At 38.7% G+C, this 23,603-nt stretch overlaps 2 protein-coding genes across 2 annotated transcripts in view; one reads left to right on the top strand and one right to left on the bottom strand.

The window, feature by feature from the left end:
• jph1a (junctophilin 1a) overlaps positions 1-13,751 on the bottom strand; it is a 39,858-nt gene extending 26,107 nt beyond the window's left edge. Inside the window, exons 1-2 of the mRNA XM_072688544.1 lie at positions 13,151-13,751; positions 10,948-11,701 (exon numbers count right to left, since the gene is read on the bottom strand). Coding sequence (XP_072544645.1) covers positions 10,948-11,701; positions 13,151-13,529 — 1,133 coding nt within the window. The 5' untranslated portion in view covers positions 13,530-13,751. The remainder of the gene's footprint in view (positions 1-10,947; positions 11,702-13,150) is intronic.
• Positions 13,752-16,813: 3,062 nt separating this feature from the next.
• gdap1 (ganglioside induced differentiation associated protein 1) lies at positions 16,814-22,648 on the top strand. The gene is made up of 6 exons (XM_072688557.1): positions 16,814-16,986; positions 18,437-18,629; positions 19,212-19,385; positions 20,217-20,311; positions 20,622-20,736; positions 21,153-22,648. The coding sequence occupies exons 1-6, from the start codon at positions 16,831-16,833 to the stop codon at positions 21,503-21,505; spliced, it is 1,086 nt and encodes a 361-aa protein (XP_072544658.1). The 5' UTR covers positions 16,814-16,830; the 3' UTR covers positions 21,506-22,648.
• The last annotated feature ends 955 nt before the right edge of the window (positions 22,649-23,603 follow it).

Raw genomic sequence — 23,603 nt, forward strand, 5'->3', positions numbered from 1 at the left:
TCTTATCACCGCTTTTAATTACATCACCGCTATTAATCACATCACCGCTATTAATCACATCACCGCTATTAAACCCATCACTGCTATTAATCTTATCACCGCTTTTAATCACATCACCGCTATTAATCACATCACCGCTTTTAATCACATCACTGCTATTAAACCCATCACTGCTATTAATCTTATCACCGCTTTTAATCACATCACCGCTATTAATCACATCACCTCTATTAAACTCATCATCCCTATTAAACTCATTACCGCTATTAAACTCAGCATCGCTATTAATCACATCACTGCTATTAAACCCATCACTGCTATTAATCTTATCACCGCTTTTAATCACATCACTGCTATTAAACCTATCACTGCTATTAATCTTATCACAGCTTTTAATCACATTACCGCTATTTATCACATCACCTCTATTAAACTCATCATCCCTATTAAACTCATTACCGCTATTAAACTCAGCATCGCTATTAATCACATCACTGCTATTAAACCCATCACTGCTATTAATTTTATCACCGCTTTTAATCACATCACTGCTATTAAACCTATGACTGCTATTAATCTTATCACCGCTATTCATCACATCACCTCTATTAAACTCCTCATCCCTATTAAACTCATTACCGCTATTAAACTCAACGTCGCTATTAATCACATCACCACTATTAATCACATCACTGCTATTAAACTCATCACTGCTATTAATCTTATCACCACTTTTAATCACATCACTGCTATTAAACCCATCACTGCTATTAATCTTATCACCGCTTTTAATCACATCACCTCTATTAAACTCATCATCCCTATTAAACTCATTACCGCTATTAAACTCAACATCGCTTTTAATCACATCACCACTATTAATCACATCACTGCTATTAAACTCATCACCACTATTAAACTAATCACTGCTGTTAAACTCAACACTGCTGTTGAACTCATCAAAGCTATTAAATTCATCACTGCTATTAAGCTCATCACTGGTTTTAAACTCATCACTACTATTAATCACATCACTGCTAATAAACTAATACACATACTGTATTGTGACAAATCAACTCAAATAATCATCCCTATACTTACAACAGTTCTTTGGGTTGGTTTTATATAACACCAAAAATTGTTCCACAACCGTTACGAACACTTTCTCAGAACTAACATCTGTTTGCTCAGTGTCTACAGTTGTGTACATTTATTACTATATTAACACATCATAGTTCACACATCAAAATCATAAAAGACCTCAGATTACCACTTGTATAATTTTGGTCTCTCTCTCTCTCTCTCTCTCTCTTTCTCACTTCACTAATGTGGAAAAAGCCAAACATGCCTGACAAGATGAGTGCAACAATCTCCATGGCAACGTTCTAGCACTTGGCCAGGCATTTGGCCATTTCATCTGGCCTTGTGTTAACAACACCAGCAATTAATGCCAAGCGAAGATACAGACTTACAAAATAAAGTCTCAGGCTGAACTATGCCGTTACACAATGGGTGTACTATGAAGAGGTTTGAGGTGCCAGTAATTAAATATCAGAAGTGCTATTTTACTCACGGTTCTATCACTGGACGACAACGGATATACGCAGACCAAGTGTCGATTTCACTTTTTAACAGGACTGTAATGTGAAAAATAACATTTTATATTATACTACACCTCAGTACTCTGAAAAACACAAGAGCAGTGTTGCCATGGACACATTGTTAAGGATGTGACGTCTCAGAAGGCAGAGACAGTGTGTTTTATTGCAAACTAGGCTACCAGCTGGTTAGCTCGGTTCAGAAGCGGTGTATTTATCTGATAAATCAACTCATCTACTGAAGAGAACAGTACTCAGTTGCTGAAACATCTAAAGTGTTACCTAAAGGCTTTCTTAAGGGAAACTGTCTTTACCTCCTTAAATGTACCATTAAGTATCAAATGTCAAATGTCAAGTAATCCTTAAAAAAAAGTTAAGTGTTGCATAAAGTTCCATAATGCTCATTTCCCTTAGAATTATTTAAGGGACGCACTGCAAAGACGAAGAATGTAGCTGAGTTGTTAAGATTTTTGTTTGTTGGTCAATCATCAAACAATCACACAGAGCAAAGAGCACCTTGCATTAAAAAAATAAATAAAAATAAATAAATATATATATATCGCAACAAGTGTTTGTGGACACCCCTTCCAATTACTGCTTTCGCCTAATTTAAGGTGCACTCATTGCTGACAGGCGTTAACACACTTGTAAAATCTCCATAGAAAAACAGTGACCCATAAAACAGGAAGCTTGCATGCAGCCGAGAGCACATGAGCGTAAGTGTGGGCAAGAGGGGTTTAAAGATCCCTAGTATTGAGATGTGGAGCACTGGAGTCTGGTTTGGACCTTCATTCAACCTGCACATTTTTGGGCTGGAATTAACATAACCAGGTCTACAATGAAACAATAACGAAAAGGGGTGCCGGAGGGGGATTATGACCAGGGAGATGGTATCACCCTGCCTCTCCCTCCAATCAAACCATGGCCATTATTCATTTGTACAAAATGTAGAAAATCTCAGCTTGATTTGTAGCTTGTCATCCTCTCACTGTGTCACTTGTTACTTGTTGCTAAACCACAGTGACAAGTCTGCTGCCGCTCTGTCACCTGCTAATGAGAACGAAGGGTTAGAATGCTCCAGAACCTGGCACACTCACACACCATCCATCAAAATTGAGTGTTTTGTACTGATTTAAGCAGACTGACCACAGTGGAGGAAAGGTCGCATTGCCTGGCAACTGATCAGGCTCTGGTCAGTGTGTGTTTAACTGGGCCGGCCTGACCCCGCCCCCTCTCATTCAAACACACAAGTGCTTCCACTCTACTGCATCAAATCAGCCAGTAAACAAACCCATCTGCTGTTCAACACACACATGCACACACACACACACACACACACACACACAATCAGTAGCTCTTAAACAAATCATGTCATGTCAGCAAATACATACAAGAATAACTTTAGTGCTCAGTATTGATACCATTAAAATGTACAATATACAGTAAATGTACCACAGCATCATTTACATTTACATTTACATTTATGGCATTTAGCAGACGCTCTTATCCAGAGCGACTTACAAGGTTACTTGTATTACAGAGGTGGGCCAATGTAGTGTTAGAAGTCTTGCCCAGGGACTCTTATTGGTGTAGCGCAGCATAGTCACCCAGACCGGGAATCGAACCCTGGTCTCCCACATGGTGTTGTTGTAACGCAATGGTAGGTGGTGGTGTTATCTGTGGCATCACTGTATCAGATGCCATTTAATTTAGCATTAATTCAGTTATTGAGGCTGCACTCGATCAGCAGGTAAAGTGGCCCAAATCCAATGTACTCACCAAATCTGATGTTTTTTAGGCTTCTTCTTAATGTGACCAATACAGAGTATGCATTGATGTCACATTGATTATCTGCTCAAGTAAAAGGCAGTTAGACTCAGCAGCAATTCATCCAAATTACTAAAGAACCAATGGTGATGTGCAGAATGACCAGCTAACTGAGGCTCAGGTCACACACAGGATAAAGCCTCATATCTGAGAGCACACAGTTGAGTGAGTGGTCTTAGGAGTGTTTTCCACTGTTGTCAGGCACATTTAGTAGACTGACTCATTCAGGTTTGCTGTCTTTCCCTCTTAGTTGCACTTGGAATGTCACTAAATTCACAACTACAGTGGGCTTGGCTTTTTCCAACCTGTTTTCAGAGCATGACTTTACCACTCAGTGAGCTCCCACATGTTCCGATGCCTGGCTTCCAGTCGTTTCTGTTTATACAGGCAGTCACATAACAGCTTTTTCCCATTTTGGTGTTAGTGGCATTCACACTGAATGCTAACGCTGCCACTCAGTAGGTCTTTTGTCATGTGCATACCCTCAATACCCTCCGATTTTGCGTACATGCAAGTTACTTTTTACATAATTTCGTTTTAGACATAAAAGTCCCTATCCCACATTACATTTATGGCATTTAGCTGACGCTCTTATCCAGAGCGACTTCCAGGGTTACTCATATTACAGAGGTGGGTCAATGTAGTGTTAGGAGTCTTGCCCAAGGACTCTTATTGGTGTAGCGCAGCATAGTCACCCAGACCGGGAATCAAACCCCAGTCTCCCACATGGTGTGGTAGCTCACTGTCAGGTGGTGGTGTTATCTGTTGCACCACACCAACCACACCAACTGGCTGTTCAGACTGCTGTGTAAACAAAGCCTAAGATAGCATTAACATAGTTAACAAGAATAGTTTAAAGATATAGTTATAATAATAATAATAATAATAATAATAATAATAATGGATCTTTAAAGACTCTGCTAAACTGTCTGAAGAGTAATCTCCTTCTTGTTTCTGCAGTGACTCCCTCAGTAGCTGCCATTGTTGGGCCCTTGAGTAAGGCCCTTTACTCTCTCTGGTCCCTGGGTGCTGGAGTTGGCTGCCCACTGCTCTGGATGTGTGTGTGCTCACTGCCCCTAGTTCACTAGTGTGTGTGTGTGTTCACTACCACAGATGGGTAAATTGCGGAGGACACATTTCGCTGTACATAGTACAGTGACAAATACGTTCACCTTTACCTTTTTTTTGCATCTTCAGTGCTGTTAACCCTGGAACTTAACCGTGCTATATTCCTTAACAGATTTTATGTTACACTGACTCCATACAGTCTGTCTGAGCATGATGAAAACAGCTGAATAAAATCCTACTAGTTTTATTAGCATTACTTCATACTACATACCTGCACTCCTCAGCAGGTTAGTGCTTCCGAGGCTCTTCACAGCCATAATCTCACTGCGCTATTCATAGAGGTTCAGGGCAGATGATATTTTAATGGCTCTGAAGTGTGCTGTGCAATATTTTTGTACAGTAATGCACACTCAGCACAGTATCACTGTCATACAGTCTGCGAGGCCACTGTACATTAACACACGCACTCCCCTAAATATTCCCCAGTACTGGAACTGGACTCTGGAAATCTGCTTCATATCATAAGAGAAACAATACATGGACACATATTTCCACATATCCAACATATACTTTTCGAGCAATATATGCCGTCTCAATTTTAGTCCTGAGATATATACATATATGTATGTCAAGATTTTAAGAAGGCATAAAAAATCAAGGCATGAAAATACATGCATAAAATAAGATGATGTCACAGTGTTTGCAGTTACTGTCCACCGGATGTGTCTTTATGGCCCAGGCAGGTGTTCTGTGTTTTAGAAGTGCTGTCTGTACTCATCATACACCCAGAAACAAGCATAACACTTTAACTTTTCACGATCACGATAATCTTCATAGTACACACATATTTATAGACACACTGTCAGGTGTAGACAAAAGAGAGAAAGTTAACTAATTATAAACATGCTGCAAAACCACTGTTTTCTGTTGCTTACACTCCTTCGGCACGCAGGCCAGTTGATAGCCTGACTGTGATGAAGTGCTGTTTCAACTGCCATTGCGGCGTGTATTTCTGTCCAGTGCTGATAAACTGACCCCCGCCTGCCCTTATTTAGTCACAGAGGGGTGTGCTGACACACCACTGCACTTAACACACAGACACACACACAGAATAAGTGAGGGAGGGAGAGAGAGAGAGAGAGAGAGAGAGAGAGAGAGAGAGAGAGAGAGAGAGAGAAAGCAGGAGACAGAGGAGTGAGAGAGCAATAAAGACCAAAAAGGAAAGTGAAAATAAAGAAAAATACAGAGAGAAATGAATGAGAAAGAAAAATTGACAAAGACAAAAAGAGAGAGAACACATGAGAAAGAATAAGATTGAGCATGACAAAGTGTGTGTGAGAGAGAGAGAGAGAGAGAGAGAGAGAGAAGGAGACAGAGGAGTGAGAGAGAGAGAGAGAGAGAGAGAGAGAGAGAGAGAGAGAGAGAGAGAGAAAGCAGGAGACAGAGGAGTGAGAGAGCAATAAAGACCAAAAAGGAAAGTGAAAATAAAGAAAAATACAGAGAGAAATGAATGAGAAAGAAAAATTGACAAAGACAAAAAGAGAGAGAACACATGAGAAAGAATAAGATTGAGCATGACAAAGTGTGTGTGAGAGAGAGAGAGAGAGAGAGAGAGAGAGAGAGAGAGAGAAAGAGAGAGAGAGAAGAAGAAGAAGCCCCCCCATGCCTTTTTCTGGTAAATGGAGAGGGCAATTAAGACCAAAAAGGAAAGTGAAAATAAAGAGAAATACAGAGAGAAATTAATGAGAGAGAAAGGTTGAAAGACAGAAAGAGAGAGAACAAATGAGAAAGAATAAGATTGAGCATGACAAAGCGAGACAGAGAGAGATCCACCCAGGGGAGCCACCCATGCCTTTTTCTGGTAAATGGCGATCATCAAAGTGCGGTGGGCGAGCAGTGAGGGGAGTGAAGAGCTGTTGAGTTTTATTGATAATCACTAACACCACCACTGGCTCAGTACATGTTTTGGTCAGTGTACTGACTGACCTCACACTATCATAAAACCATAATCCCTACTTCACAAACCTCCTCCACTGTCTTTTCTACACTCCCTGGACACTTTATCAGAAACCCCTCACTTATGACTCCACCCTGCTGTTGTAATTAGAGTTACTGTAGTTGCCCAGTTAGAGTTAGTCATCCTCTAGCTTTGACCAGTGGTCATTTTCTGATCACAGAGCTGCTCTTGTCCAGATATTTTTAGTTGGTGGACTCTCTCTCAACCTGGCAGTGTGTGACACTGCTGTGCTGAAAATGTACCACTACACCAAAAAAAAAAAAAATATATATATATATATATATATGCTGGTCTTAGTTATACTGTTGTGTGGCCAATGAGTTTATAAATAAAAATGACAAGACAATCATTACTAGTTAATAATCTATATCCCACTGCTTCTACAGAATGGAACGCCCAATAGAGCGAATTCTACACATAAAACTGGCCAGTACTTAGTAGCCAACCTAACGTGACCCGATGTGAACCAGTGATACAGTTACACTGACATTATATCCCTCACTTTTCCTTTCACAGCATGCCCTTACACACATCCATTAACCTTTTACACTGAGAACCTCAGCGGCAGATCCTGCTGACCACTGCTAAAGCCAAAAGACATTTCACTTCAAAATAATCATCTAGGGAATATTGTTATATATGTAAAAATTATTCATATATATAAAAATATATGAAACATACAACTGTAATGCTGTAATATCTATATCTATTATCTATTATTATCCCTATTCTTCAGTAAATATTAGGTTAGCCACAACCAGGGGTGTTTAGTTCAGAAAAACTGTACTATAGTGAAAGTATGGGTACTGTATCACAATCTAACTCAATTAAAAGAGATGAAACTGTACTATAGTGAAAGTATGGGTACTGTATCACAATCTAACTCAATTAAAAGAGATGAAACTGTACTATAGTGAAAGTATGAGCACTGTATCACAATCTAACTCAATTAAAAGAGCAGAAACTGTACTATAGTGAAGGTATGGGCACTGTATCACAATCTAACTCAATTAGAAGAGCAGAAACTGTACTATAGTGAAAGTATGAGCACTGTATCACAATCTAACTCAATTAAAAGAGCAGAAACTGTACTATAGTGAAGGTATGGGCACTGTATCACAATCTAACTCAATTAAAAGAGCAGAAACTGTACTATAGTGAAAGTATGAGCACTGTATCACAATCTAACTCAATTAAAAGAGCAGAAACTGTACTATAGTGAAGGTATGGGCACTGTATCACAATCTAACTCAATTAAAAGAGCAGAAACTGTACTACTGTGAAAGTGTGGGTACTGTATCACAATCTAACTCAATTAAAAGAGCAGAAACTGTACTATGGTAAAAGTATGGGTGCTGTATTACAATCTAACTCAATTAAAAGAGCAGAAACTATACTATGGTAAAAGTATGGGTGCTAGCTTAATTAAAAGAGTGACAAACAGGTTGCACTGGTCATAATGGGTTGCACTCGCCTTAATGGACAGCACAGTTTCTAACTGAATTGGTCCAAAAGGGAGACACAAGTCTTAATAGAATAAACTCAATTATATTCTTGGCGCAAAACAGAAAGGAATCTTGTGGTCTTCAAGGCTAGAATATGCTCTTTGACCAGGATGCGCAAATTTGTTAATTAGGCACAATTAGCATTTCTAATCCCATAACTGCCTCCTGCTGACATTCAAAGTTATCCTGGCAAGCACCTACTGTCAGAAGCATTAGCATCAGATCTCTTTCATCCATTAACATCGGTGTCTCCAGAATTCATACAGTTTTTGGTATTGATAACTTATAACTGCAAAACTAAAACTTGCCAGTCATTCTTGGAAAGTCATGCAACCGGAGCACATAACAGGGGGTGGAGAGAAGTATCAGAGAGTAAGTAACAGTAAATGACATTTATAACATTGTTAAAGAACCATTAGAATTATCAAAAAAGGCATTATATGAAATTATTATATTACTCCTTATATTATTATTTTCTAAGTATTATTACTGCATGTCACGGGGCAATAGGACTAGTATGGAAGACCATACTAAACTGCAGCTTTGAGCTAAGCTAAGCTAACTAGTGCCAGTGTTTATATGTTAAATGAGCTTTGGGTGAGCAGTAACTGGACACGTTTAAGACGTAGTAAAATGACTTTACTTTAATTTCATAAGCCTAGTAATGACCCCTGTGTGTGTGTGTCTCTGTGTGTGTGTGTGTGTGTGTGTGTGTGTGTGTGTGTGTGTGTAATTCTGCCTATTGCTTGCTGTAGGTGTAACCACAGACATGGAGCCACTCCCAAGAGTGAGAAATGCCAAGTTGTGTATATGCATTTGTGTGTGTGGTTAACCAATCTCAGGTCACAACCTTAACAAACACACACGCACACACACACACACACACACACACACACACACGAACACACACTCACTGTGTTAGCACATACTGTTACAAGTGTCTTTCCTTCTTATAAAGTGTAACTGAATCATTCACACAACTGCAGTTTCCAGTGTGTGGAGGTGTGTGCTGAGTAAACACTGACCAGGATGGCTAACTGCTATCAGCTGGCTTCGCAACACACACACACACACACACACACACACACACACACACACACACACACACATTTGTCTCATATTGAGTTAAGTCAATCACTCAGAGCTGAAAAGTACACTTCAGCAAATTTCTCCTTCCTCAGATCAATGCTCATCACTCTCGCCCTACAGACTGATGATCAGCAAGAGTGGGAAAATAAATATATGTACCATCTTCTACTGACTGCAGATAACAACAACAACAACAATAACAACAACAATAACAACAACAATAATAATGTATTTTTATTTTAGACACAAAATATCTGTTATTACAATTACAACTATTTACACTACTACTACTAATTACACTACTACTACTATAATTCATGTTTAAGATTAATAATATGATTTAAAAAGCAACTACTACTTTTATAAATACTACTAATAGTAATATAAATTAATAATCAATTGATAATAAGTCATATTAATAAAAACAGGCCTCTAACTCTAATACTGAATACTGGTGATTAGCGTAGGCCTTGTATCCACCATCCTGGACACACAGCTGCTAACATCCTCCACAAAAACTCTTCCTCAAGAAGAGCCAAAGAATATAAGGAATGCTGAAATCCAGAGGTTTTGTGACAAAAATGAAAATACATTACTATTATAAATATGATTGTTATGATAAGTACTTGAGGTCCAGCTGTGAGTCAGCTGATTCACATTTGAACCCTTTCTGTGAAGTGATTTGTTAGCTTTGTCATTCAGTGACAAGTTTTAAAGGGCTCCTACATATCTGGTTTCTGTACAGCCCAAGTTTATGGACTGCAGGGCTGCAGTACATGTAAAGCTAAAACTCGGGTGGACCTGGCGGTTGAAAAAGTGTAGAGAAATAACAGCTGGACTTCAGATAATGACAGTTTTCCCCTAAAATCAGTTTTAACTCAGTTCAAAGGCTCAGTTCAAAGGGTGTTCTGTATTCTCAATTAAAATGTAAATTTTGAAAATCAGAACCAAATAAGTAATTATTTTATCAACACAAATATATATTCTCTACTGAGCTTTAATGGAACCTGATGACCCAAAGATAGATGACATTCATTTGGCATTAGTTCGGGAACACACAGGTGATAACACACAACATAACTGTAATAAATATCAGTCTGTACGTGTCTATAAATACCCATACCTCTTCTAATGCTGGACGTAACCTCAAACGTGTGTGTGTGTGTGTGTGTTACGTCACAGGCATTCTTCCTTCAGTGGTTCCACTACTCTGCTTTGATTAAAAGGTCACTTCCAGTCCAGATATTACAGTTCTAATGCCAAGACCTTCAGCCTATATTCCATACAAGAATATGGAGCTAAATAATAATAATAATAATAATAATAATAATAATAATAATAATGTTATGTTTATTATTTTCTTTATTATGTGTATATCACCTTTGGTATATAGAAATACAGCATAAGAAACAGTCACATGCTAAAGCTTAGACATAAGGATTTGACTTATTTACACTTAACAACCTCAACAACACATAGGATTTGTCCAAGGGTGCACAAACCTTGCATACAACTGTGCAATACAAATAGACAATTATTAGGGATTGATGGGAGTACTGGAACTACATCAGTGTTCAGAACCTGCAGCTGCAGCTGGGGACATTTACACTCTAAGTGTAAGAGTAAAAAGGGTCTTGTATTATCATCTTAATGGATGTTCCGATATAAGAACTGTGGGCCAACAGCAACATACAACATTATTCATGTTCATGTATATATAAACTTTGGGAATCAAATGTGTGTTTTTTGGCCCCATGATATCACTCTAAAGAGTGTACACTCATATCTAATTCAGCTTCATCAACAAAGCTGACTTGTACCAGTAGGTCAAAAGGTCACCTACCTCGAAGTTGCTATTTCCACTTTCATCCTCGCGATGGCAGCAGCCCTCCTGGCTCCCTCCACAGCCCGTTCCACTTTCTCTTTGGTTTTGGGGTTTTTGAGAGGGATGATCTGCTTCCGTAACCCTCGCACCAGCACGTTGTTTTTGTACTTCCCTTCTTCTCTGTTTCCGTCTGGAAAAACTGTGCATCCGTATCCATGCCTCTTGTTGTTTAGCCACTCTCCTTCATACTTCATACCGTTGGATCGCTCACTGATGCCAAATCCGTTGCGTTTGTCATTCTTCCACTCACCCATGTAGGATTCAGTGGTGGTGGCATCCACGTTGTCCTCAACTGGCAGGAACTCGTCTTGAGCCTCGCCATCGCCATAGCTAATGGTGGAGTTGCCATCACTGGAGCTGATGCGGCTCATGGCTGAGCTTCTCTTGCTGGAGATGGAGCTTTTGGACTCTGACTTGCGTAGCTGCCGCAGGCTCCCAAACAGTGAGCCCCGCCGGAAGAGGCCCGGCTTCTTTTTCCCACCTGCCTGCACCTCCACCTCACTGTGGAAGTTGAGCACGAAGCCTCCACGGGTGCTGACAGGCTGCTCGCCTGTGGCGTCTGGCAGCACGGCCCCGTTGCTCTGGACACTCCGCAGGGATGCCAGCGATGTGCGGAGAGGAGAGCGGATCACTGTGGCCATTCCGTATGGAACACTCTGCCTGACTCCATAACCGTGCCTCATCCCCCCCATCCACTGGCCCTGGTAGGTACCTGGGGAACAATTAACGAGAGCCAATGCATCATTTTAAAAATGGGAAAAGTGATCAGTGATTTATGTCAAGTTCATTATCATGGCAAAAATAGCCACACCATTCACCACTTATGAGAATTACAAAATCAACTACACTTGAAATATCCCACCCAATACCAGTACACCTACTAATTTATTTAATTATCTAATCAGCCAATCGTGTGGCAGCAATGCAATGTATAAAGTCATGCTGATGCAGGTTCAGGTAATGTTCACATCAACTATCAGAATGGGGGGGGGGGGGGGGTATGACTTTTAGTTATGACACTTAGTTAAGTGTGACATAACTGTTGATTGTTGGGCTGGTTTGTGTATTTCTATAACTGCTTACGTCCTGAGATTTTTGATTTGTGAAACTTGGCCAGTGATGTAGGATAAAACATTCACAGAAAGTGGAATTTAGACTGACAGTCATTTAGAATGACCTGTAGCTGTTCTCATAGCTTGCCATTTAAAAGCCTCACAATCATCTACATAAGTGAACAACATATAGCTGTTATGAGAATCAATAATGCCAAATCTAGTGATAATATTTACCAATGAGATAATGTGCAGCCCTAATATCTAGATAAACATGCTGTAGTATGTGCCCATAGAGTGCCTTACTTCACAGATTTACATACTATAGTACTATAGTCAGATCTATAGACTTTAGTACTGTATGACCAGATCTACTGATTACAGTAGTAGAGCAAAAAACACGGCACTATAAGATAAGATAAGATAAGATAGTCCTTTATTAGTCCCGCAGTGGGGAAATTCACAAGATCTATCCACTACTAGAGTATAACTATACTGGCTATATCCAGATCCATATACTACATTACTATAATCAGGTCTATTAACTACAATAGTACAGTAGAACCAGAGTACTATAATCAGATACACAGTGTATCACACTACTAACAGATCTATACAGTAGTGTAATCAGATCTATAGACTACAATACTTATGGACTATTATGGACTACAGTAGTTCAGTATAACTACAGCAGATGTATAACCCACAGTACAGCCTGCACAGATGTGCAGCCTATAGTACAATAATCAGGTCTATTAGACTGAAGTACTACACAAAGCTCTACAGGCAAGAATAAAAATGTTATAAACTAAGAAAATATATTTATTTTCTATAATTTCTATAATTATTTTATTTTATTTATTTTAATAATTATTATTATATATTATTATTATTAGTAGTGATAATATTTCATTGTAATGATAATAATTCTTTCAATTATATTCTCTTGAATTGTATATTTATTTATAAATATATATTTGTAAGACAGATATTCTTCTTATGAATAAATAGTGCGATTTAAACAGTACAGAGTCCACAGACTGTTCACTTTAAACCACACACCTTACACGAAGACCTCACGCACAGGCAGGTGACAGGTGTGTACTCACCTCCATCAGCGTAAGTCTCCACCCCGTAGCCATCCTGCAGTCCGTTGCTCCAGGTGCCGTCGTACCTGGCAGGTGTGTTGCTGCTCTGCCTGACTCCGTATCTGCCCTTAAAGCCGTGGCTCCATTCGCCCCTGTACATCCACCTACCTTTGGTCTCCACTCCGAGCCCGTGGCGCTTCCCCTGAGACCAGTAGCCCTGGTAGGTGTTGCCGCTGGGCCAGGTGTACACCCCCACTATCTCAAAGCCGTGGCTCCAGGCTCCTGAGTACTCGCCCTGCCCCTGCGGGCCGGTGCAGATTCCGTGGCCGTGGGCTTTACCGTCCTCCCAGCCTCCACAGTACGTGCCTCCATCGTCGAAGTCAAAGCGTCCACCCGTCATTCAGAGATTTATACAGACGGGCTCCTTTCGGCTGCTGCTGGAACGGTGAACACACACCCACCCACCCACAAACACACACACCCCCCACACCTGGAGCCTGGAAGCGCGCGGACACGGTGCTGCAGGTGGTCAGCCAGAGCATGAATGGGCAGCAGGCAGGGTGAGGGCAGCAATTACCCAGAGGAGCCACGACCGACTGCCCCCCACATACACTACTCACACACAGCGCGCACAAGCGCCGAGACTGAGGAGCACAGCGCAGAGAGAGATAGCCGCTACCACGCCCACTGCTGTGGCGTCATCACTGTAGCACCGCCCATAGTGAGCCTTTACCAACCGGGAGCGAGCAAGTCTAAACACTTCAGCTTTATGTTTTATATATATATATATATATAGATAGATAGATAGATTGATAGATAGAAAGCTGCAGATAGATAGACAGATAGATAATTTCTTAGAGTTTCTGAGCTATCTGATAGATAGATAGATAGATAGATAGATAGACAGATAGATAGATAGATAGATAGATAGATAGATAGACAGATAGATAGATAGATAGATAGATAGATAGATAGATAGATAGATAGAGAGAGATGTAGATAGATAGATAGATAGATAGATAGATTGATAGATAGATAGATAGATAGATAGAGAGAGAGCTGTAGATAGATAGATAGATAGATAGATAGATAGATAGATAGATAGAGAGAGATGTAGATAGATAGATAGATAGATAGATAGATAGATAGATAGATAGATTGATAGATAGAAAGCTGCAGATAGATAGACAGATAGATAATTTCTTAGAGTTTCTGAGCTATCTGATAGATAGATAGATAGATAGATAGATAGACAGATAGATAGATAGATAGATAGATAGATAGATAGATAGATAGATAGATAGATAGACAGATAGATAGATAGATAGATAGATAGATAGATAGATAGATAGATAGAGAGAGATGTAGATAGATAGATAGATAGATAGATAGATTGATAGATAGATAGATAGATAGATAGATAGATAGAGAGAGAGCTGTAGATAGATAGATAGATAGATAGATAGATAGATAGATAGAGAGAGATGTAGATAGATAGATAGATAGATAGATAGATAGATAGATAGATAGATTGATAGATAGAAAGCTGCAGATAGATAGACAGATAGATAATTTCTTAGAGTTTCTGAGCTATCTGATAGATAGATAGATAGATAGATAGATAGACAGATAGATAGATAGATAGATAGATAGATAGATAGACAGATAGATAGATAGATAGATAGATAGATAGATAGATAGATAGATAGATAGATAGACAGATAGATAGATAGATAGATAGATAGATAGATAGATAGATAGATAGATAGATAGAGATGTAGATAGATAGATAGATAGATAGATAGACAGATAGATAGATAGATAGATAGATAGATAGATAGATAGACAGATAGATAGATAGATAGATAGATAGATAGATAGAGAGATGTAGATAGATAGATAGATAGATAGATAGATAGATAGACAGATAGATAGATAGATAGATAGATAGATAGAAAGCTGCAGATAGATAGACAGCTATAGATAGATAGATAGATAGATAGATAGATAGATAGATAGACAGCTATAGATAGATAGATAGATAGATAGATAGATAGAAAGCTGCAGATAGATAGATAGATAGATAGATAGATAGATAGATAGACAGACAGACAGACAGACAGATAGATAGATAGATAGATAGATAGATAGATAGATAGATAGATAGATAGATAGATAGATAGATAGATAGACAGCTATAGATAGATAGATAGATAGATAGATAGATAGATAGATAGATAGATGGATAGAAAGCTGCAGATAGATAGATAGATAGATAGATAGATAGATAGATAGATAGACAGATATATAAATAGATAGATAGATAGATAGATAGATAGATAGACAGATATATAAATAGATAGATAGACAGCTATAGATAGATAGATAGATAGAAAGCTGCAGATAGATAGATAGATAAATAGATAGATAGATAGATAGATAGATAGATAGATAGATAGATAGATAGATAGATAGATAATTTCTGATGGCATGGTGATTGTTGGTGCAAAATGGGCTAGAATTTACTCACAATGGTGTAATAAATATAAAAACATCCAGTGAGCGTCAGTTCTGCAGACAGAAACACCTTGTTGATCAGAAAAGTCAAGGGAGAATAGTCAGCTGACAGAAAGACTGTGGTAACTCAGAAAACCACCCTGTACAGCTGTGATGAGCAGGAGGTGGAGGTGGTGTAATGGTGTGGGGAATCTTTTAGTTTTTTACCCACTTTGGGAACAATTTACCCATCTTCTGAATGACAATGACAATGGGTTCGGTGTTCTTCAGTCCTCTTCCTAGATCTGAATCCAACATGACTCAAATTGTTCCTGAAACGTCATCAGGTGTTGCGTGATTGCATCTCAGAAAAGGAATATTTACAACATCTCGTGGAATCCATGCCACAAAGTGTATTATGAATATACAGTCACTCTGAATAAGACCATATGCTAAATGTCATGCATATCAATGTAAATAAATAAATAAATAATAAATCTAATAAAAAAAAACATTATTTAATGTGCACTGGGGAAACCTGATGTGTAAAATATTTGAAAAAAAAAAAACTTTAATAGGTCTATGTGTTAAAATAAGGCACGATAAAAGAGAAAAAGCAGGGTAAGAAGGTAGGAAAACACAATAGTAATAGATGTTTTTTCAATGCACTTCCTTCATACTGCAATATACAGATGTGATGCCACTTTTGCAGGGTTTTATTACATTTAATGTCATTACATTGTCAAATTTTAAAGCTATAAAGCAGGGCCAGGGTCAGTGCCATTTCACTGCCAAGATCAAACCATGATGCATGTTCACGACCCATCATGTCCTGACCTAGGTTAGAGCTGTGCGGCATAAATAAAGGTTCCGTGTTAGGAGGCCGGACCACAGTGCATTTCTTGTAAGCTACACAGATCAGGCCCTGATCCTCCTGTTATAAAACACATAAGCCTCCCCACAGGTTTAACTGAGAGAGGGAGACAGTGACATCTACTGGCGGCTTAAACTCATTACACTATGTACAAACGCATGTAATTTAATACGTTTTTCAATACTCATTAAACGACTTACACTGTATGCTTTTCTCTAAAATATGAACAATAATGCATCTATGTGATAAACTGGAGGTAAAATCAGTAAAAGGCCGTATTCGTACTAGTAGTCCTGTGCGCTGGGTGACGTCACGTCACTGACGCTTGACAATGACAATGGCGGCTGAAGGCAGCAATGGAGCTCAGGAGGAGAGAGAGATGCTGCTGAAAGACGGAGGACAGGAGACGGAGGAAACACAAAGCACGAAAAACAAACAGGGCAAACTGGTTCTGTATCACTGGACTCAGTCGTTCAGCTCGCAGAAGGTAAGAGGTTCTCATATTTACAGTCAGCATCACTGAAGGCCAGCGCTGCTGAAGATGAATGGGTGCAGAAGCGGAGCAGGGAGGCTTAGTTCACAGTGCAGCCAGAGGTATTATTCACTAATCATAACGATGTAGAATCACCACAGCATAACACAGCATAACAGCATACTGTAATAGCATCAGTAAGTTGCAGCAGTTCTGCATGTGTTCAGTATGTGACTTCAATCGTACTGCAAAGGTTAAACTCTCATAACGTGCATATTAACATATAGTATAATATACACTGAAGAATATGACCTATGAAACAGACGAAATAATCTATTGTAGATATGAAATAATGAAAATAAGATACAGAATAATTATTAGTAGATAGGGAATAATTAATGATAGATGCTAAATAATAGGCATGGTAGACACTAAACGACTCATAGTAGATACTGAATAATTAATAGTTCTTACTGAATCAGTCATAGCAAATAATAATTCATGGTTAATAATACTTCATCATTTATAGTGGATACTTATAATTAATAGTATGTAGTAAATAAGTAGATAGTGTAGTAGATACTAAATAATTCATAGTATACACTGAGTAATTCAATTCAGATACTAAATGCTTAATAGTAAACACTTAATAATTATACCTAAACTGAATACTTCACAGCAAACATTAAATGATTCATAATAGATACTGAATACTTATTACGTACTTATACGTATTCAGTATCTATTCAGTATCAATATCAATTCATAGTAAACAATTCATAGTAAATTCACTAAACAATTCATAGTAAAAACTGAATAATTCATAGTAGATACAGAATAATTCATCGTAAAAACTGAATAATTCATAGTAGATACAGAATAATTAATAGTAAAAATGAAATACTTCATAGTAGATACAGAATCAGTTACCAAATATAATTCCTAGCGGATACTGAATAATTCATAGTACTTACTTAAAAATGTATAGTAGAGACAGAATAATTCATAATAGAGACTAAACTTATAGACTAATAGTGGTTATCAAATCACTCATAGTAGGTACTGAATAATACAAGTGGTTACTGTATAATTTGTAGTAGACACAAAATAATATAATAATACATGATCAGTCAAACCTAGATTGGAACTGAATTCAGAAATGTCACTAAGGATGTAATGTTGACACAAAGAAAATACATACTGTTCAGTAAAAACCCAGCTCTTCATGAACTGCAAAACTAAATGCAACATGTGAATCAGTTATAATGCATCAATGCATCCCACCCCATATGTAAAACCACACCTCACCCATCATACAGTTAGCAGCTCAAAGTGCTTTACAAACAAGTGATAAAACCTAACCATAAAAAACAACCCTATAAGTAATATTGAGCTTTAATTGAAATAAACACACTGTAACGTAGAGGACTCTAAGGACAGCACCTGTTGTTTGTGTGTTTTTAAGGTGAGGCTGGCGATTGCTGAGAAAGGACTGAAGTGTGAAGAGTATGATGTGAGTTTGCCACTGAGTGAAAATAACGAGCCCTGGTTCATGCGCCTGAACCCCACGGGAGAGGTGCCTGTGCTGGTCCATGATGACCAGGTCACCTCTGACCCCACACAGATACTGGACTACTTGGAGCAGACCTTCCAGGATGGTAAACACACTAAAACTAACATACTGACATTTCACTGTGTGTGTGTGTGTGTGTGTGTGTGTGTGTATGTGTGGAGGTGGGTGGTATGCCAAAGCATACTTGATAATAAGTGAAATATGGGTATTACTTCTACAACACTGTGTGTGGTTTTATGCATAATGCTGGTTCTGGTTGCACAGAACACTTACAGTTCAGTCAGTCCATGAGCTGTTACCACCTGAACCCCACTGTATTTGTTGTCTTTTGCTCTTTGTTGACTTGATTTATTCATGTTTGTGTCAGTACAGTCAGAATAGAGTCTTTTCTTTTAGTTTTTTTTCTGTTGACAACATTTGTGTCTCCATTTTAAGTTCAGCATGTGCAGGAATGTGGAAAGTGACAGAAACACTATGGTGAGTGCTAATGTAAGATTTATTTTGGAGACTAGCTTCTTAACTGTCACTGGTTTTTATAGTCTATAGTAATAGTTTTATAGTTTTATGAGTTTTTCTTATCATATTCCTGAAAAAGGAACGTTACCCTGTGCCAGGTTGAAGAAAGACCTCTGATGTGGGCCTATTTTCATTTTTCCCTGTGAACCAGAGAAGACCCTACGGTTGATTCCAGAATTGGGCAGTACGTATTATCACAGAGTGCAGCACTACAGAGAGCTGCTGGACTCGCTGCCCATGGATGCGTACACGCACGGCTGCATCCTCCATCCGGAGATTACTGTGGACTCTCACATCCCAGCCTATGCCACCACTCGCATATGCGGTAAGGCATAGAGGTCACATGCAGAAACTTTCTAAATAACGTGTGCACACTTACTATGACACATGACACCAGTCAAATAAAGCACTGACACTGTACAAGCACCCCTAAAAAAGGGCTAGCTACGCTCCTGGGCTTCACATGGGCAATAAGCCAGCCCTTCAACCGCTTTTACAAAGCCTTCACTCATTAGCTGTTTGGTCATACTGCTGAGTCATGATTAAGGAGGTCACTTGCGGTTTGACTTGCGGTCTTTATTAGTGTCAGGTTCACTATTATCAGAAGTAGCAGATGTAATCGTCTGTGTTGTAGGAAGGTGTAGGTGTCCAACAGTTAGAGCTGTCTATACTAACATTAACGCCAGCATCAGGTGCCTAAGGAGCTGTAACAGCAGTATTTGCATTTCTCTGCTCAAATGTTCAGACAATGTTCAGACAATCTATCAATGTTTACACCAAAGAACCTTGTCTTCACACTGTGGCGACACTTTTGCCTCATCGTATAACAACATGGAATAGTCCATCGGGCTAGATTGTAAGCATATTCTCTACCATGGCAAAAAGCAAAATGAGAAAAAAAAATCAGAAAATCACATTGTCTGATTTTGAAAGAATTTATTTGCAAATCAGACAATGTGATTTTCTGATTTTTTTTTCTCATATTGTCTCTAGTAGTTGAGGTCTACTGTTTTTGTTTATTGTTTAAGTGCATCATAAAACAATACCAGATAGTTAAAACTTTAAAGACATTCACATTAGTTGGATAATCAGAGATCAGAAGGAATCACATGGACAAAAGCTCAATTTCTTTGTCTAATTCTTTGCCCTACCACAGCACAGATTGGCAGTATGGAGTCGGAGCTGAAGAAACTGGCAGAAGACTATCCGGAGCTTAAGGATGCTTATATCGCAAAGCAAAGGCGCCTGAAAGTAAGTACTGAAAATAAACAAGCCCTGAATGTAAGACCAGTTTGAACTAGTGAACACATGAATAGTAATAAACTTTACATTTTGGTAAAAAAAAAATTGTAATCAGTAATACCATTTAATAATAAATGTTTCCATTGCCATGTGAACAGCTTTCTGAATGTGCACAATGCAGCGCATCCAACAATAAAGGCAGCAGGAGATTCTTTTTTTCTGTGGTAGAAACATGCTGATCCATTTCACTGCAAGGAATGTGGGCATGCACGCTACTAGTATACATGAATGAACTTAAGATTTGTCTCGACCTGTTCAGACAAAGCTGTTTGACCATGATAATGTGAAGTACTTGAAGAAGATTCTGGATGAGTTGGAGAATGTTATGGATCAGGTGGAGACAGAGCTGCAGAGGAGAGCAGAGGAAACACCAGGTAGCACAATTCAGATGGAACTCTAATAGCATATAGTGTAATTACTAATTAGTGTTAATTGCTATTTTTTTTTTCATATTAATTCTGTATTATTTCCTTTGTACACTCACCGGCCACTTTTAGAAACATCTACCTTGTATTTCCATTTACTGGCCACTTTAAAGCCTCCATTGTTTAGCTCCACTAAATAGGTGTACAGTTACAGAGTATAGCTCTACCTGTTGCTACAGTTTATGAGCCTACTTCTACCACATTTATCATTGACCACAGGACCGCTGTTGACCTGCCATTATGTGATGAGAATGGTCACACCACAAAGGTGGAGTTACAAGGGAAGGGTTTCTGATTTAGTGGCCAGTGAGTGCATAGTGGTGTGCATTCTGCTTACCCATCTATCTCTTTCTCACACTGTGTAGAGGAGGGCAGTCAGCAGGCCTGGTTGTGTGGGGAGTTTTTCAGCATGGCCGACGTCTCCCTCGCTGTGACTCTTCACCGACTCAAATTCCTGGGCCTGTCTCGCCGGTACTGGGGCAACGGCACGCGGGTCAATCTGGAGACTTATTATGAACGAGTCCTGGAGCGGCCCACTTTTCGCAGGGTTCTTGGACACGTCAATAACATCCTGATATCCGCTGTGCTGCCCACTGCATTCAGAGTGGCCAAGAAAAGAGCACCGTCTTTTATAGGCACCACTTTACTGATCGGATTGCTGGGAGGGGCTACATATTTCGCTTTTCACTACTTTAAAAAGCGCCTGCTGGTGTCCTGAAGCAGTGACGGTGGTTCATTTCACATTGTTTTTCCTTTTGGCTTCTTTGGTTTAATAAGGGAATCTATGCATACAGTTGTGTAGATTGTTGCACAATAAGCACTTTCTTTTCATTAGGGCTGGGTATGAAATTCAACAGTTTGTAGGTTACCGACTAAATTACTTTAATGCTACTCAGTATCAAAACATTTATCAGCATCTTCTATTTCAAAATCTGGGCTTCTGCTAATTATAATGTGCATATTGTTGCTGTCACGCAAACCCACGTATTCTTTAAATCTCTACTTCACAGAAAAAGGAAAAAGCTTCTTAACTTTTAATGGAAGTCAATCTAAACTTTTGACTTTACTCCAAGTCATTTTGGACAATTTCTATTGGTTCATTCATCAGGAAATTGTGACAAAATGTAAAGAACAACTGCCATATTTACATTATGCCATAAATGCAGATATAATGATTTTACATGACCACAACGATAAGCATGTTTAGCTTGCAACATTAGCACTACTTGCTTTGTCTGCAGTCTGTTGCAATCAGTAAATACACATTTCTGGCTTCAGTTTGTAGCTTAGAAATATAAATAACACTCTAAATGTAGGTATTGCAATATAAACTGAGTTGTGTGTTACAGTCTCTTATTAGGGTTGAATATTAATAACTCTTTAAATGTAGGTATTGTGATATACACTGAGGTGTGAGCTCTCATTTTTCAGGGATTATTATCAGCATTCTGGAAAGCTTGTCCAACCTCATAACTGTAGTTTACAGTAGAACACATAAGTGGGTGGAGAGGACAATTGTTGCCTGTGTTTTTTATACAGAGCAACTGTAAACAGTAGAATGGGACACACACAGTCATTATGGAGTTAATTGTGACAGCTTTGAACAGCTTGATGTGCTCTGCTAATGATAGAAAATCATCATTTGTGCTGTTTTTTACTTCCATCTTCAATTGTGGACATAATCAATATAGTGACCTTCCTTATTATGTACAAAATGCTTAAAATATCATTTATAATAGAAGTACATTAACAAATACATTTCAGGGCACATTTTCAATGTATTTGATTAGATCATTAATAAATAGATATGTTACACAACTGTATGGACACAGCATGGCAAAAGTACAATGTAATAAAAGTGTTACGCAGTTGTACAGTTGTTTTCTTTTACTGAATATCTGTATTTTTATTTTTTATTTTTTTACAGACAATGTGATGTTTCCAGTATTTGCTGGTATTTTAATTAATAATTGAGGATTATGAACGAGCCAAATTCCGCTGAAAGCTTAAATTCCTTGGCGTGACCAGCTTGGTCCTTTACTTTTTTCACTCTGAAATTGTACAAAAGTGATAAAATAATCTTAAGGTGTATGTGATATGCCATAATTTTACATATTTGAATTTTTCTGCCTTCAACTTTGTCCCTGCTTAGTAAAAACCAAGGTCAGTTGAGCACGAAATGAGGACCCAGCCGCACCGGCTGGTTAAGTCATGGTGCCTGATACCATGGTGCCTGATCTTTCAGAGGTCTTTTGGAGTGCATGCCATATCAGATCTGTTGTGGCAGCCTAAGGAGGACCTACTCAATATTAGGCTGAGGTTATTGCTGATCAGTGTATACTGCCATGCACTGTATGGCCATTAGGTGGCAGAAGAACCAAATCCCCTTCAAACCTCCCATCTGCAGTTATGTTCAGCATGGACAGTGCATGTGTCCGGCCATGCAGCTGGCCAAACACACCGCCCTCTGGATCCACATGGTTCATAGTCTATTGTTTCACTGATTGGACTTGACATCTTACTATTTGGTTGTTTAAAACTGAACAGGTGTTTTGCAGTAATTGGACGGGGTGCTCCTCATCATCCAAAATCGCCACAGCATATTTTCCATCACAGTCATTCAGGAATCTGAATAATTTCATTACAGTTGGTGTGGATCCAAGAAAGTCAAATATGTTTTGCAAGCATACAGAGAGAAGTAGTCTGCAGAGTGTAAACCTCGACGTTCCAGTGCAAAGCACCAAACCTTAGACTAAAGAATAACAATAATGTGCAAAAGGGGGGCCAAAAAAAGGGATACTGCACTGAGAGTCTGA

The sequence above is a fragment of the Salminus brasiliensis genome, chromosome 1 (assembly GCF_030463535.1).
Source record: "Salminus brasiliensis chromosome 1, fSalBra1.hap2, whole genome shotgun sequence".
Classification (NCBI taxonomy): Eukaryota; Metazoa; Chordata; class Actinopteri; order Characiformes; family Bryconidae; genus Salminus; species Salminus brasiliensis.